Source organism: Pseudophryne corroboree, chromosome 3 (genome assembly GCF_028390025.1).
Source record: "Pseudophryne corroboree isolate aPseCor3 chromosome 3, aPseCor3.hap2, whole genome shotgun sequence".
Lineage (NCBI taxonomy): Eukaryota > Metazoa > Chordata > Amphibia > Anura > Myobatrachidae > Pseudophryne > Pseudophryne corroboree.
Window position 1 is genome coordinate 540,322,244 of NC_086446.1, and position 17,625 is coordinate 540,339,868.

The window sequence follows — 17,625 nt, forward strand, 5'->3', positions numbered from 1 at the left end:
CTTAAGAGAGTCATTAAGGCTAGCACTGAAAGCATGTAATGGAGACACAGAGAATGTACTGAGGACTCATTTGTGTATTCAAGGAATATTCATATCGTAGGCCTGTATATCATGTATAAAAAGCTGCACTTTGACATAAGACCATTGGCCACAGTACTGTCTGTGTTGGAATATAGGAGGTAGGAATAACCAGGTAACATTCAGCAACTATGAAGCAATGTTTCCTTTAGCAGCCAGGCTTTGTCCTAATGAGCAGCTGCAGGCCTGAGCATTTGTCTATACTGACATGAGTTTATTCCAGTATCTAGTAAATAGGCAGCTTGACTCATAGGGATAAAGGTGCATGGTTATGATATCTCACGTGTTGGACTATACCACTGTTTCTAGAGACATTTGGTTTCTTCTGCTAAGTGGCAATATGAGCACAGGTGAGCAACCACAATGTGTCTCATAAGTGGGTCACCTGCCTTCATATTGCCACTTTGCAGAAGAAACCAAATGTCTCTAGCTCGCTAGCTACTTTTAGCAGCTGTGCAAACGCATAGTCTCCGTCCACAGGAGAGTGTATTTTCGCTTTGCAAGCGTGCGAACGCGTGTGCAGCCAAGCGTGACGAAAAAGTTTTTTTCTGAGTAGCTCTGGACTTACTGAGCCCTTGTGATCACTTCGGTCTTTTTGGTCCCGAAATTGTCGTCAGATACCCGCCCTGCAAACACTTGGACACGCCTGCGTTTTTCCAAACACTCCCTGAAAACGGTCAGTTGACACCCACAAACGCCCTCTTCCTGTCAATCTCCTTGCGATCGGCTGTGCGAATGGATTCTTTGTTAAATCCTTCGCCCAGCAACGATCCGCTTTGTACCCGTACGATGCGCCTGTGCATTGTGGTGCATATGCATGCGCAGTAGTAACCTGTTCACTGCGCTGTGAAAAAACGTCAGCAAGCGATCAACCCGGAATGACCCCCACAGTGAGAAACAGATATATTCAGGGCTTAAAGAGGTCCAGGAGAAGTGGTGGAACTCATTTCCCCCGCCAGCTACTGTACCTTACCCACATCCCATTAGGCAGAGCCAGGGCCAGTGTTAGGGTGTTCGGCGTCCCTCTGCAAACTATAAATTTGTGCATTACCTCCCATACTTTATAAAGAGACAATGGTCTCACAAGGAAGGGGCAGGGTCACACAATGGTAATTAAAATTACTCTACACAGTAGAACAATCTTATTCCCATTACACCGCATGTAGTGCCCCCTATTGATATTACACCACATAGTAGTGTCTCTTATTCACATTACGACACTCAGTAGTCCCCGTTATTAACATTATGCTACACAGTGGTAAAGCTTATACACGTTATGGAATTACTGTGCAAGGCCATGGAGGAGGTGGAACTAGTTTCCCCTATAATTACAGGTGGTGGAACTCCTCCTCTCCCACTTTAACCCCTGGATATATTACATTTATGTTAAAGCTATCAGTTATTCTTATGGATTCTAGGAGTGTTTGTTTGCCATGGATCCCATATCTGAGATTGTCAGACTTTTGCATTTTGGAGCATTAAATTGCACAGTGAACTTGTGCGCAAATCAGATATCTCCCCTCCTCCCCATGTCCCAGTTTTTTATTGCTTTTGTGTTTCTAAGTCCCAGCTATTACCACAGTTGTAAAAGTTGTATTAAACTTCTTTATTTATAACTGTAAATGTTAACCAATGTTACACGTATCTTGCTTAATGATATCTGAGGATCAGTGGCGTAAGTTTGTCCCAGTTGCCCGGAGGCAAGATAAATATTGGTCCCCCCCTTATGACCTGTTACACTGAAGGAAGACACCTTACTGATAGAGATATTTGTTCCTACATTTCAATATTGCAGATTCTAACTATATGAAGCTGCTACATAGAATTGTCAGTTCAAAACAAGAGCAACTAGGCAGATCTATGTAGTGTATAGCCACACACTACATAGATCTGCTCAGTCACTCACAATGCTGATTATTTCTCTGCCAATTATTTTACAAGTGACATATCCAGGATTAGAACCCACAATCTATTACACTGGAAACATGCACCTTAATGATGGAGCTGTTTGCTCCTGTATAGGAAGCATGAGAATTCTAACTATATGAAGTTACTTGTAATTGTCAGAGAAGTAACTTCATTTAGTTAGAATTCTCATGCGTTCTATATAGGAGCAAATAATTATGCCTCTGCTATAGCTATAGATAATATACAGTATTCTGTTTCTGTATTTTTGTTACTTTTACTTATACAGTTAAATAAGCTATAAATAAAAGTGTGGATATTTGTTACTTATACCGGCTGCTCTTGACATGAAGGAAAGGCAGGAGGAGGAAGAGATATACCGGGACAAGCTGTCCGAATGCTGGAGTCTGTGTTGTCTTCAAAACTGGCTGCTGCCACCATGACCTGATTATAGGGCCTAATTCAGATCTGATCACAGCAGCAAATTTGTTAGCTAATGGGCAAAACCATGTGGGGAAGTGGGGGGGGCTGATATAACATGTGCAGAGAGAGTTAGATTTGGGTGGAGTGTGTTCAAACTGAAATCTAAATTGCAGAGTAAAAATAAAGCAGCAGTATTTACCCTGCACGGAAACAATATAACCCACCCAACTCTAACTCTCTCTGCACTTGTTATATCTGCCACACCTGCAGGTGCACATGGGCCCTCATTCCGAGTTGTTCGCTCGTTATTTTTTTTCGCAACGGAGCGATTTGTCGCAAACTGCGCATGCGCAATGTTCGCAGTGCGTCTGCGCCAAGTAAATTTGCTAAAAATTTTGGTATTTTACTTACGGCTTAACGAAGAAATCTTTTTGTTCTGGTGATCGTAGTGTGATTGACAGGAAGTGGGTGTTTCTGGGCGGAAACTGGCCGTTTTATGGGTGTGTGTGAAAAAACGCTGCCGTTTCTGGGAAAAACGCGGGAGTGGCTGGAGAAACGGGGGAGTGTCTGGGCGAACGCTGGGTGTGTTTGTGACGTCAAACCAGGAACGAAACTGACTGAACTGATCGCAGTGGCAGAGTAAGTCTCGAGCTACTCAGAAACTGCAAAGAAATTTATTTTCGCAATTCTGCGAATCTTTCGTTCACAATTCTGCAAAGCTAAGATTCACTCCCAGTAGGCGGCGGCTTAGCGTGTGCAAAGCTGCTAAAAGCAGCTAGCGAGCGAACAAGGGCCATGGTTTTGCACATTAGCTAACAAATTTGCTGCTACAATCAGATCTGAATCACCCCCATAGCCAGGATCTCCATGTTTAGTCCATGCCTTCCTCTGCCCCATGCTACAAGCCTTGTTCACTATCAGCAGTGTGAAACAGTGGTTCAAGTTATGCAGGAGATTTGACATGAGTGTAAACTGCCACTAATGAGATTTTATAGTGGTCCCAGTATAAATACAGAGTACCAAAAAGTGTATAGGGGGGTACACACGGAGAGATCAGTGCTTACATTCTAAGCAATCTGACTAGATTGCTTAGAATTTAAGCACGGATCTCTCCGTGTGTATGCCCCCCAGCGATAGCGCTATCGTCGGTGCTAGATTGGCCTGCATGCAGGCACAATCTAGCAGGTCGCTCATTTCACCGCTGGGTGAAATGAGTGCGCCCCCCCTCCCCGTCCACCCCCCTCACTCAGCACACATTGCGCTGTACTGAGTGGAGGGAAAGATGTGTGCTGAGCGGTCACTGATAGATCGCTCAGCACACATTTCTCCCCATTTGTATGGTGCTTTAGAGTTAATGCATTGGACAACTGCACATTTCTATTGCTGAATGCTTCAATTTTATATTCATGTTTCATAGAAATTTTCTTACAGAATTAATGTATATTAAAAGTGATAAAATATACGCATTTTCTGGGGGGTTTCTGTGCAGAATTATGGTTTCTCTAAAAAAACATGGTATATTTACATTGGGATTATACTTTTAAGTCCATGGAGGCACATAAGAACTTATCTCTCTGTGTCTCTTAGATCATGCAGCTGCTAATGAAAGGAAACAAACAAAGGATGCAAGAGCCCACAGCAGCCAATAAAACCTCCTCCCGATCTCACGCCATCCTTCAGGTCACTGTCAGGCAGAAGAATCGCATCAAGAACATCACTCAGGAGGTCCGTGTAGGTCGGCTCTTCATGATAGACCTGGCTGGATCTGAGAGGGCTTCCCAGGTACATGTATACAAAGCAAACCTTGAGCGCCTATTATCATATCAGCTTACATATAGCAGCCTGAAGGACTACACCCAAAAGGGCCACGTCCAGGGCCGAGGACTTTTTTTATTTTATTTACTTTGCTAAATAAAGTGAAAGCTTCCAGCATCTACTGTATATGTGAGAAGTATTTAAAAAATGGACTTCTGGTACGTGGGATAGAATGTGTTACATGAGAATGAGGCCCCTGGTCTAGTTTTATGTTTCCCAAAAGTCTGTAGACACAGTACACCTAGCCAAGCACTTTCTCACATCCCACTGTGACTGCAAGGTGGATTGCAAAAATGGAAAACAAGTCGTAGTTTTACTTCACCGCAACAGTGGTTCAGTGGTTGGAATGGAAAGCCCGACCATCTCCTGGTCTTTAGCTCAGCAGAAGAGTGACTGGGATCATTGCTGTTACATTGCAGATTAGCTGTAGCTATTGTGATCCCCATCGCCCCCTTCTGGCCGTTGCAATCTATCTACAAGTATACATATTTGTGGTTTTAATTATTTGCGTGGAAATAGATAAAGGAATAAGCATGGAAGTTATTTTTCCCCCCATTATTCCTCCCCCATAAAATGTCCCTAAATTTTATACAAGCTCCTTGAGAGACCGAACAAAGCCACTTGTTCTCAGTGAAGCCAATGTAATACATCTCACAAATGGAGGAAATGGTAGGCCACCTGAGGTGCAGAATATTCAGACATCCGGCAGCCTAAGGGTTAAAGTTGACATACAAAAAAAGATTTTCAGGGCTGAATAACCCTGATTTCTAATATGACGGCTGCATTGTAACACGTTAAGATACAATTACAGAGTAAAAAGGTGTGTACTAATGTAATAATTGGATCACGTTTTGTAAAAGCATTTTAAGCATATTGTTACATATCATTCCTTGCCATGAAAAGGCTTTAATGAATTTGTTCTCTGTTTATCCTTAACAAGGGCCTTCAAGGCGTTTAATAAACCTGCTATTTTATTTGAAACCTGATACCTAGCTCAGGGCAAAGAGACTTTCACTGCATACAGTAGCTTCTATTAGAGAGCGCAACAATGACATTTAGAGTAGAGTATATCGCCATCTTGTGGATGTAGGAGGTATCTATTTCAATTGATTTACAAACTGTCAAGATATGCAGACATTCAGTAGGTTTCTAGTTGCACAAATGATACATAATAGTTACAGTACATATGTATAGCAAAGAGCATTGCCAGCAGCACACTTTCATTCTGGATCTTAAATCTGCCCTAATAATTAAATCTTAAATATGCCCTAATAAAGTGACCTTCTGCAGATGTACAGATCTGACTGAAATTGTGCATTATGGAAAGCGTAAACGTGCAACGTCAAAGTACAGCTGGCTATACGCCTGCCCACTTCATTCATTTAATTTTCTCTGCTTTTTTTTTTTGCTCACCCTTATTTATTTCCTAAAATAATCATCATAGAGCTCAGAGCTGTTTTTGTAACCTTTTTTGTAATATTTGTTCCTAGAAGGTGAAAAAGGTGACTCGTTGAATATATAGGCCTGGTCTCCAGCGTCTCCCAACAGTCCCATTTCTTGTCTATCACAATTAGGGATATTTGGGAGGAATATCAGTAGGATCATTCATGTGCTTGTCACATACTTGTCTGAACACTGATTTGCCCACGGAAGTGACTGTTATTAATTGTATTTGTTAATGATTATTGACTCTGTTCTGTACATAGGTATTATACGTTATATGAAATCTCTCTGTCATGTACTTCCTACAGTTACTATTGTAATTTGATCTTTGTAGTCAGTTTAACTCTCTGAAAATGCAAAAACTAACCTATGTATAGAAATTCCTTTTCCTATTTCTCTACTAAATTACAACTATAACCTCCAGAAGTGATCCTTCATTGAATACATTATTTTTTCTTATTTCTCTTTAATACTAATGCTCAGTACTGTCAGTAGGCACTAATGACATTGCAGTTACCTGCAGGATAGTCTCATACCCCTTTTCCACTGCTGCAAAAACCTGGGTTATTGCCCAGTTAGCCTTGGTCACGGCTCAACGTAAAATGATCCATGAAAAATAACCCGGGTCCAGTAACATCGGAATCTGACCTGGGTAGATACCAAGGTCGGAACCGGGTAACCGGGTCTTGCACGTACGAAGGACTTCACCATCGGGGAAATGCAGTAAGGCGATCCTTACTGAATCACCCCCTCTGTTTACAGTTTGTGCTGCCAAAGGTCATTGGGAATTAGTAGCCAAGAACTTATTAAATCTGCATTCAATAGATTGGTACTGTGCTGTCAAACATTGGTCTTGATTGTGTAACCACACACCATTCTACTGTAGCTAAACCATATTTGCATAGAGCAACCCATGCACAGAACCACTGTCCGGTGGTAAAGAGTAGCGGAAAATTGTGCTTAAGTGATGGCAATGATAGACAATGGGCTGGTGAATGAGATACACTAAGTGATTGCCGGCACTTGTTCACTATATTACATGCTGCAATGTATATCTGTTTTTTTCCCCCCAGAAATATGAGATAATAGTATAATATTTGGAAATGTAAATGCTCCACTCTTACAGTCTAGACACACTCCACTCATAATACACAAATGACCCTTTATAGAGACCGGCTAAATATTTGGCATTGTCTTCAAGTTGGGAAGGAATCTGACAATGCGCTACGTAACCTTTACATTTGGGTTGGGGCTAGAGAGCAATACAAATACACTATTGTAGACACTAAAAAAAGGGATTATTTACGTGAGAGGTTTTGTCTTTGTAGAACCTCCCCTCACTGCTACAGTGCTGCACTGCTTTCATGGTCACTACGATCAGCCAACTTCATTGAAAACTTATAATGTACAGTGCGGGAATTCTGTTACTTTCACAATAAACACATTTGTACTGGCAACTAAAGGAATGTGATATATTTATGAAAATTTGTAACATATTTATTCTAATGTTTGCTGCTCTTGAGAGTGTACACAATTCATCATTCATTTTCAAACTGAAGTACATTTATATCTAATTACATTTTTTGTAATGCAGACTCAAAACCGAGGTCAGCGTATGAAGGAGGGAGCTCACATCAACCGCTCACTGCTGGCACTAGGGAACTGTATCAATGCCCTAAGTGACAGAGGAGGCAATAAGTATGTCAACTACAGAGACAGCAAACTGACACGGCTTTTAAAGGTACAGCACAATTTTAACACCCTCCAAAACGTATACGCTAAAGTCTAGTTATTTACTATTACTGGTTTAAAAGTGTAGTAAAACTTAACAACCAATCAGATATGCACTGTGGCATTGGTGTATCTGGCACTATGGGGCATTTGTGTATCTGACACTTTGGGACATTTGTGTATCTGGCACTGTTGGCCATATGTGTATCTGGCACTGTGGGGGCATATTTGTATCTGGCACTGTGGAGGCAAATTTGTCACTGTAGGAGCATATCTGGCACTGATGGGGATATGTGTATCTGGCACGGTGGTGGTGTATCTGGCACTGTGGGGGCATATGTGTATCTGGCATGGTGGTGGTGTATCTGGCACGGTGGTGGCGTATCTGGCACTGTGGGGGCATATGTGTATCTGGCACTGTTGGCCATATGTGTATCTGGCACTGTGGGGGCATATTTGTATCTGGCACTGTGGAGGCAAATTTGTCACTGTAGGAGCATATCTGGCACTGATGGGGATATGTGTATCTGGCACGGTGGTGGTGTATCTGGCACTGTGGGGGCATATGTGTATCTGGCATGGTGGTGGTGTATCTGGCACGGTGGTGGCGTATCTGGCACTGTGGGGGCATATGTGTATCTGGCACTGTGGTTGCGTATCTGGCACTGTGGGGGCGTATGTGTATCTGGCCCCCATATGTGTATCACGTCCTCATTTTCATTGGCCGTGCCCCATGTGACATGTGGCGACACCCATTTTTGAAACGCGTGCCTTCGGTACCACTAATTTTTTCTACTTGCACGTCTGGCTGTGAGTTACTACACATGTATTTTATGTGAGTTACTGCGCATGTCTCTGCTGTGAGTTACTGCACATGTCTCTGCTGTGAGTTACTGCACATGTCTCTGCTGTGAGTTACTGCACATGTCTCTGCTGTGAGTTACTGCACATGTCTCTGCTGTGAGTTACTGCACATGTCTCTGCTGTGAGTTACTGCACATGTATTTGCTGTGAGTTACTGCACATGTCTCTGCTGTGAGTTACTGCACATGTCTCTGCTGTGAGTTACTGCACGTCTCTGCTGTGAGTTACTGCACATGTCTCTGCTGTGAGTTACTGCACATGTATTTGCTGTGACTGCACATGTATCTGTTGTGAGTTACTGCACGGGGGTTGGGCATAATATGCCGGTGGACAGAATCACGACAGGGGAGGTAAGTTTACTTACCTTACCTCAATGGCCCCCTAACCCTAATCCTCCCTACCTCCCCCACAGCCTAACCCTAACCCTCCCCGGTGGCGCCTGCTGTGAGTTACTGCACATTAATTTGCACGGGCGATCGCAAGGAGATTGACAAGAAGAGAGCGTTTGTGGGTGTCAACTGACTGTTTTCAGGGAGTGTCTGGAAAAACGCAGGTGTGTCTAAGCGTTTTCAGGGAGGGTGTCTGACATCAAATCCAGTCCCGGACACGCCGAAGTGATCGCAGCAGTCCTGGGCTACGCAGAGACTGCACAAAATCAGTTTGTGCAGCTCTTCTACACATGCGTTCGCACACTTGCACAGCTAAAATACCCTCCCCCTGTAGGCGGTGACCATTTGATCGCAGGAGAGCAAAAATCACTGCCCGGTGATCAGGTCTGAATTAGGGGGGCACATATGCTATACTCCTAGGTGCCGATTCAGTTTGGAGCAAGTAGCTAAGCTTTTCCCTGGGCCAAAATTACACAGGGATTGGTTTTTGTGCCTAAAGTTCCTGTTGTTCTCCCAGCTCACTGGGTGGATGCCAAGCTCAAAGGTTTACATCTGTGAGCAATGCTGATTCTTCAGCAGGTTTTTTTTTTCCATTATTGAGGAACTGCAGCTGCCTATTGTAGAACTACATGCCCCAGCATTAACTATCAGCAATTAAATGGACATGCATGCAGGTGTTTGTGAACCACAAGTAACAGCATGCCCTTCCATTCATTGTTTGCCATTGCATTCTGGGACATATAATCCACAATAGAAAAAAACAGTTCCCATACCTTGTTCACCACGGGTTCTAGGTAGACAATCCATAAGTTGACCCCATATGGTCGACTTGTATTAGGTCGACACAGACAAAAAGTTGACAGGTAAAAGGTTGAAATGTGTCTAAGGTTGACAGGTACAAAAGGTCGGCATGGCAATGTTTGACACTTAAATCATCGACACAAGTTTTGTTTTAAAAATATTGAACTTTTGCTTCATTTACTATCCTTGTGGACTATGATTGGGAATAGTAACCTATGGCAAGTGCAGCGAGCCACCGTTCCTGAAGCCTGGCGATCATACATGGTACAGTAATTGGGGTCACGTGATGAAACATACAAAATTACACCTCAAAAATGGTTAAAAAAAACATTGTGTTGACCTTTTCTGTGTCAACCATTTGCATGTTGACCTTTTGACCCTTCACATGTTGACCTTTTGATCCTGTCAATCTTTTGTATATTTTGAACGTAGACTCTGTTAACCTTTTTACTGTTAACCTTTTGACCCTGTCGACCTTTTGACCATGTTGCATGTCGACCTTATGGGTTCAACCTGTTGACTATTTACTGTAGATCATTTGAACCACACCTGTTCACCACTGTACTTCACTCTTTTGTTAATAATGGGAAATTCTACAGTTTATGTAATGTAATATGAGGGGGGAAAAAGGAAGAAAGAACTGCCCTCTGTAATGCCTGTATCCAAAGCACCTGTGATTGGCTGAGCAGCTAAGAGGACTCTAGCTCCCAGTTATAGTCCGTCATCTGCAGGTGCTAGCAGTGAGCAGTTGCATTGGCTTTTATTGGGTTTTAATTTCAAACACTGGCGTACAAATAACAAAAAATGGGCGGTATTCAAATGAGATATCACGCCCAATCTCCTTTCTAAAGTGATCCCCGTTATCGCGCATATTGCATCCATAGTAATCAGGTTTAGCTGCGTAAAGGGTTGGGCGCCCTCGCTACTCCAGGGGTAGTGAGTTGAAGTGATTATACCACACCCGTCAGCAGAAACAGAATGGGTGTGTAAGGGGGTGAAAAGAATTGAACATCACCCAATGTGTCTATTATTTTCTCTATTAGCCATAGGGGCCGCTGGAGTTCAGTACTATGGGTATAGATGGGGTGATCAGACGAGCCGGCACTTTAAATTTTTTCCAATGTGTGTGACTGGCTCCTCCCCCTCTATACCCCTCCCCGGACCAGTAATAAAAATGTGCCCTGGAGAGCCGGTCACTTCCTCTGGAGCTCCGGAGTTATTTTTATTATTTTCTTAATTTAACTAAATCTGCAACAGTCTGGCAGTTTGCCCCTGCAAGCCTGCTACGCTGGAGCCTGGCTGCAAGGGACATCAGTCCCTGGGTGTCTCGCATCCAGCAGTTCACTGCTGACATAGCTCGCTGCCACCAGCAACATGGCTGAAGAACGAAGACTGGTATGTATAACCGGGAATCCCTGTTAGAGGGGCTCCCGGATCTACAGGGCGGCTATTTAACATGAAGAAAAAAGACCCTGTCCTGTGTCATGTTTCTCCTCCGCACCAAGGGGGTCATTCCAAGTTGAATGCTCGCTAGCAGTTTTTAGCAGCTGTGCAAACGCTATGCCGCCACCCACTGGGGAGTGTATTTTAGCTTAGCAGAAGTGCAAACGGTTGTATCGCAGTGCGCCTGCAAAAAAAAATTGTGTCGTTTCAGAGTAGTTCAAAACCTACTCAGCGCTTGCGATCACTTCAGACTATTCAGTTCTGAATTTGACATCACACACCCGCCCAGCGTTCGGCCAGCCACACCAGCGTTTTTCCTGGCACGCCTGCGTTTTTCCAAACACTCCCTGAAAATGGTCAGTTGCCACCCAGAAACACCCACTTCATGTCCATCACTCTGCGGCCAGCAGTGCGACTGAAATGCATCGCTAGACCCTGTGCAAAACGACATCGTTTGTTGTGCCCGTACGTCGCGCGTGCACATTGCAAATGCAGCTAGTGATCAACTTGGAATGACCCCCCAAGGCTCTTCACTGTTCCCAGCTTTCCTTAAGGTTAGGGGAACCATGTTTTTATACAATCCCTACTTAGGGCTGCAATTGTAGTGGGACCCGCTTTAACGCAGGCGCAGGGCACCATTAGCATCCGCACTGCGGGCAGAGCATTCAGCAGATGCTGGGCACTGTTAATCTACGACGGGTGCACTAACAGCCGCACGCCGCTGTTTCCATAACTGCCGCATTGTCACACTCGCGGCGCTGCGGCTGCCGCGCTTACCACTCCGGGTGCGCTGGGTCTCCCGGCGGTCGTCGCCCCCGGTGGGCTCCGGGTCGTCGCATCTTGCTGGCGCTGCCTCTGGCGGGGTCCCGGGGTGTGGGCGCCGCCATTGCGCCCGGCATCCATGAGAGCGTGGTGAGCGGGTGACGTCATCGGCCCCTTCCGCCAATTGGGAGAGGGCGGGAAGTTCAAAGGCAGACGCCGTACAGAGCCCCGGCGCCTGAGTATCGTCTTTTCCAATGATCACCAGTGCTAGCAGCGTTCAGCGTGTTCTCAAGCTGAACGTCTCCTGTGTTCCAGCGTTGCAGAGTATCTTTCAGCGGGACATTCCCTGTGCTACCAGCGTTACAGAGTATCTCTCAGTGGGACATTCCCTGTGCTACCAGCGTTACAGAGTATCTCCCAGTGGGACATTCCCTGTTCTACCAGCGTTACAGTGTATCACTCAGTGGAATCTTCCCCGTGCTACCAGCGTTACAGTGTATCACTCAGTGGAACCTTCCCTGTGCTATCAGCGTTACAGTGTATCACTCAGTGGGACATTCTCTGCGTTACCAGCGTTACAGTGTATCTCTCAGAGGGACACCTTCTGTGCTTCCAGTATTACAGGGTATCCCTAAGTGGAACGCCTCTCAAACTTCCAGAATTACACTGAATCTCAAATCCTCATTTATTTCTTCAGCATCACTCACAAGTTCTTCACTCTTCTGTGTGCTTCAACATCGTTCTCAAATCCTCATTCATTTCTTCAACATCGGTCACAAGTTCTTCATTCTTCTGTGTACTTCAGCATCGCCCCCAAGCCTTGGCCTTCCCTGCTCCGGCCCAGCTGTGGTTCCTCTTCCCTGTCATCGGAAGAACCCCCGAGTTCTGAACACTCCCAACCCAGGTCAGTGACAGTATACTCAGGCCACATGGGCCCGGGGGATCGGAACCCAGAGTCAAGCGCCATCCAAAACTTGGCTTCCCGAGTTCAGAGTCAGGAGGCGGCACAGAGCCAGGTGATGCAGTATCTCCAGGAATTATCCGGCCGGCTGGATCAAATTCAGGTCTCCCTGGCTTCAGTAGTTCCGGCTCATGCTCCAGTACCCGCTCCAGTAGTCGTCTCCAGTAATGTTCAATCCTCGTCTGGAACCTGGTCACGCCTTCAGCTTCCCACTCCCTCTCGCTATAATGGGAATCCAAAGAATTGCCGTGGTTTTCTCAACCAATGCGAGGTGCATTTTGAACTTCTCTCACACAATTTCCCCACGGATCGGTCCAAAGTGGCATACATTATTTCCTTGCTTGAAGGTTCAGTGTTGGATTGGGTGTCTCCGTTGTGGGAGCGATCTGACCCATTGGTTTCTAGTTACACTAATTTCATCGCGTCATTCCGAAGGATTTTTGATGAGCCCGGCAGAACGACCGCTGCTTCCTCGGACCTGCTCCGAGTCCGTCAAGGCTCCCTTTCTGTGGGACAGTATGTGGTTCACTTCCAGACCATTGCCTCAGAACTACGCTGGAATAATGATGCTCTCAGGGCCGCTTTCTGGAACGGGCTCTCTGACCGTCTGAAGGGCGAGCTGGTCACTAGGGATCTGCCGGATCCTTTAGAAGAGTTGATCTCACTCTGTGTCAAGGTGGATCTTCGCATGCAGGAACGAGGTGGCGAATGTAGTCGGTCGGATCGATCCAGATTCCGGCTTCTCCCGCCTAAGCAAACAGTTACCCAAGTCCGGACGAACCCATGCAAATCAACCGACCCCGGCTGTCCCCGGAGGAACGACAGCGCCGTCGTGAGGGTAAACTCTGCCTTTACTGTGGAGCCGCGGATCACTTTATCAAGTTCTGCAAGTCCCGTCCGGGAAACGGGCAGGCCTAGCTTGTTCCGGAGGAGTCAAGTTAGGGGTTACATCTAAATCTTCTCCGACAGTGGATTGTTTACTCTCCGTGTCTCTGTTTTCTGAGTCTATAGCTAAACCTGTTAAGGCCCTGCTGGACTCTCGGGCTGCAGGGAATTTTGTTTCTCTTTCTTGTGTTCAGAGTCTGGGTTTACAGTTACAGTCTGTCAAATGACCTATAACGTTGACTGCCATCAATGGTACCAAAATATCTAATGGTCTTACAAGTCGCACAGAGCCAATCAAGCTGCAGGTCGGAGCTCTGCATCAAGAACATTTGGAGTTTCTAGTAATTCCGGAGATGCCTCACGATCTTGTTCTTGGTTTACCTTGGCTTAAAATTCACAACCCTCACGTCGACTGGAGATCGTCACAAATATTGTCCTGGAGTTCGTTTTGTCACTCTAGTTGTCTCACTCCTGTTTACCCGCTCCGTGCATCTTCCAAGTCGGGTGAGGAGTTCATTCCGGAGGCCTATCGGGAGTTCACAGATGTGTTCTCGGAACAGGCGGCCGATCAGTTACCACCCCATAGACCCTGGGACTGTCCCATTGAGCTTATCCCAGGGAAAATGCCACTCCGGGGACGCACATATCCCTTGTCATTACCCAAGACCCAAGCTATGTCGGACTATATCAAATCTAATCTACTGAAAGGATTCATTCGCCCCTCTACCTCCCCGGCTGGAGCAGGTTTCTTTTTCGTGAAGAAGGACGGGGGGTTAAGACCATGTATTGATTATCGTGGCTTAAACGATATCACCGTTAAGAACAAATACACTTTGCCGCTAATTACTGAGCTATTTGATAGGGTTCGTGGAGCCCACGTCTTCACTAAGCTCGACTTAAGAGGAGCCTATAATCTGATACGTATCCGACAGGCGGACGATTGGAAGACGGCCTTCAATACCAGGGACGGGCATTACGAATATCTGGTAATGCCGTTTGGCCTCAGCAATGCCCCTGCCGTTTTTCAGGGATTTGTAAATGAAATCTTCCGAGATATGTTATACCAAAGCGTAGTGGTGTACTTGGATGACATTCTGATATTTTCTAAAATCTTGCAGAGCACAGAGTACAGGTCAAAGAAGTACTTCTTCGCTTACGTAGGAATCGTCTCTACGGCAAGATTTCCAAATGTATCTTTGAGGTCCCTTCGATTCCGTTCCTCGGTTATGTCATCTCGGGTACGGAGCTTCGCATGGATCCAGAAAAACTCACTGCCATTCGGGACTGGACTCAGCCTCTCTCCTTGAAACCGGTACAAAGATTCCTGGGCTTTGCAAATTACTACCGGAAATTCATTAAGGGATTTTCTACCATCGTTGCACCCATGACAGTGGGGATCGAAAGTTTGGGCACCCCAGGCAAAAATTCATTTTAATGTGCAAAAAGAAGCCAAAAAAAGATGGAAAAATCTCCAAAAGGCATCAAATTACAGATTAGACATTCTTATAACATGTCAAAAAAAGTTTGATTTTATATCCATCATTTACACTATCAAAAGAACAGAAAACAAAAAATGGCGTCTTCAAAAGTTTGGGCACCCTGCAGAGTTAATACCTTGTACTGCCCCCTTTGGACAGCTGAGACCTGGCAGTGTCATGGATTGTTCTCAATCATCGTCTGGAAAGACCAGGTGATGTCAATCTCAAAGGTTTTAAAAGCCCAGACTCATCTGACCTTGCTCCAACAATCAGCACCATGGGTTTCTCTAAGCAGTTGTGTAGAACACTGAAACTGAGAATAGTTGATGCTCACAAAGCAGGAGAAGGCTATAAGAAGATAGCAAAGCGTTATCAGATGCCTATATCCTCTGTTCGGAATGTAATTAAGAAATGGCAGTCATCAGGAACAGTGGAAGTTAAAGCAAGATCTGGAAGACCAAGAAAAATATCAGACAGAACAGCTCGCAGGATTGTGAGAAAAGCAAGTCAAAATCCACGATTGACTGCATGATCCCTCCAGGAATATCTGGCAGACACTGGAGTTGTGGTACACTATTCCACTATAAAGAGATACTTGTAGAAATATGGTCTTCATGGAAGAGTCATCAGAAGAAAACCTCTTCTACGTCCTCACCACAAAAATCAGCGTTTGAAGTTTGCAAATGAACATATAGACAAGCCTGATGCATTTTGGAACAAAGTTCTGTGGACCGATGAGGTTAAAATAGAACTTTTTGGCCGGAATGAGCAAAGGTACGTTTGGAGAAGGAAGGGCACAGAATTTAATGAAAAGAACCTCTGTCCAACTGTTAAGCATGGGGGTGGATCAATCATGCCTTGGGGTTGTGTTGCAGACAGTGGCACAGGGAATATTTCACGAGTAGAAGGAAAAATGGATTCAATAAGATTCCAGCAAATTTTGGATGCTAACTTGATGCCATCTGTGAAAAAGCTTAAGTTAAAGAGAGGCTGGCTTCTACAAATGGATAATGATCCTAAACACACCTCAAAATCCACGGTGGATTACATCAAGAGGCATAAACTGAAGGTTTTGCCATGGCCTTCACAATCTCCTGACATCAACATAATTGAAAATCTATGGATAGACCTTAAAAGAGCAGTGCGTCACAGACAGCCCAGGAATCTCAAAGAACTGGAAGACTTTTGTAAGGAAGAATGGGCGAAGATACCTCAAACAAGAATTGAAAGACTCTTGGCTGGCTACAAAAAGCGTTTACAAGCTGTGATACTTGCCAAAGGGGGCAGTACAAGGTATTAACTCTGCAGGGTGCCCAAACTTTTGCAGATGCCATTTTTTGTTTTCTTTTCTTTTGAAGTGTAAATGATGGAAATAAAATCAAACTTTTTTTGACATATTATAAGAATGTCTAATCTGTTATTTGATGCCTTTTGGAGATTTTTCCATCTTTCCTTGGCTTCTTTTTGCACATTAAAATGAATTTTTGCCTGGGGTGCCTAAAGTTTCGATCCCCACTGTACTGCCCTAACCAAAAAGGGGTTTGACCCAAGTCTCTGGTCTTCCGAAGCTGTAGAAGTGTTTGCCCGGTTGAAATCAGCCTTTATGTCTGCTCCGGTACTCCAACAACTGAATTTCTCAAAACCATTCTTCTTGGAAGTCGATGCTTCCTCAGTAGGCATCGGTGCCGTCCTTTCACAGTACTCTTCTGATGGGAAGTTACATCCATGTGGTTTCCATTCTCGTAAGTTCTCTCCTGCTGAACGAAACTCTCACCATTGGAGATCAGGAAGTTTTAGCAATAAAATCTGCCCTGGAAGAATGGAGGTACTTATTGGAAGGTGCTAAACACCTAATTACTATTTACACCGATCACAAGAACTTGTTGTATATGAAGACGGCCCAGTGCTTGAATCCCCGTCAAGCTAGATGGGCGCTCTTCTTCACTCGGTTCTCGTTCGTTATTAAGTACCGGGCCGGGACTCTTAACGCTAAGGTTGATGCGCAGCTCCCACCTCTCTGGGTCCTCCTCCTGGGAGAATGTCTGTACCAATTGAATTTCGACCAAAGTTACTGCAGTGGGCTCATATCTCCAAGTATTCCGGTCATCCTGGAGTTCAAAAAATGTGTGAATTTCTACGAAGGTCATATTGGTGGGACACCATGAAGAAGGATATACAAGATTATGTCAACTCATGTCCTCAATATGCTCAGCACAAAACTCTTCATCTGCCTCCTGCGGGGTTGCTTCGTCCACTGTCCATTCCTAAGAAACCCTGGACCCATATTTCTATGGACTTTATTACCGAATTACCCCTCTCCAAGGGTTACAATACCATCTGGGTGATTATTGACCGCTTTTCAAAAATGGCACATTTTGTTCCATTGACCGGTTTACCAACGGCTCCCAAGTTGAAAACACAAAATTGGGCGCTAGTGTTTAAATTGGATGTTAGCCGCACGTTCCTGGGGCTTGGTTCCTCTGCCACCACTTTAATAGAACAAGAAAAAACAGACTGGAACTGCGCTTAATATCCAATTAAAGATTTTATTCACCCTAATAAAAATTATATATATTTATACAATCACCAGCCGGATTTTATAAATTTGCACATACCATAAATATCCTGATAGAAACCTTCAACGCTT

The 17,625-nt window shown here is 44.7% G+C and overlaps 1 protein-coding gene across 2 annotated transcripts in view; it reads left to right on the forward strand.

Moving 5' to 3' along the window:
• The window catches only part of KIF19 (kinesin family member 19), a 240,429-nt gene that overhangs the window by 141,889 nt on the left and 80,915 nt on the right, over nt 1-17,625 (forward strand). For both annotated transcript variants that reach the window (XM_063961184.1, XM_063961185.1), the window contains exons 7-8: nt 3,994-4,188; nt 7,259-7,405. In XM_063961184.1, coding sequence (XP_063817254.1) covers nt 3,994-4,188; nt 7,259-7,405 — 342 coding nt within the window. The remainder of the gene's footprint in view (nt 1-3,993; nt 4,189-7,258; nt 7,406-17,625) is intronic.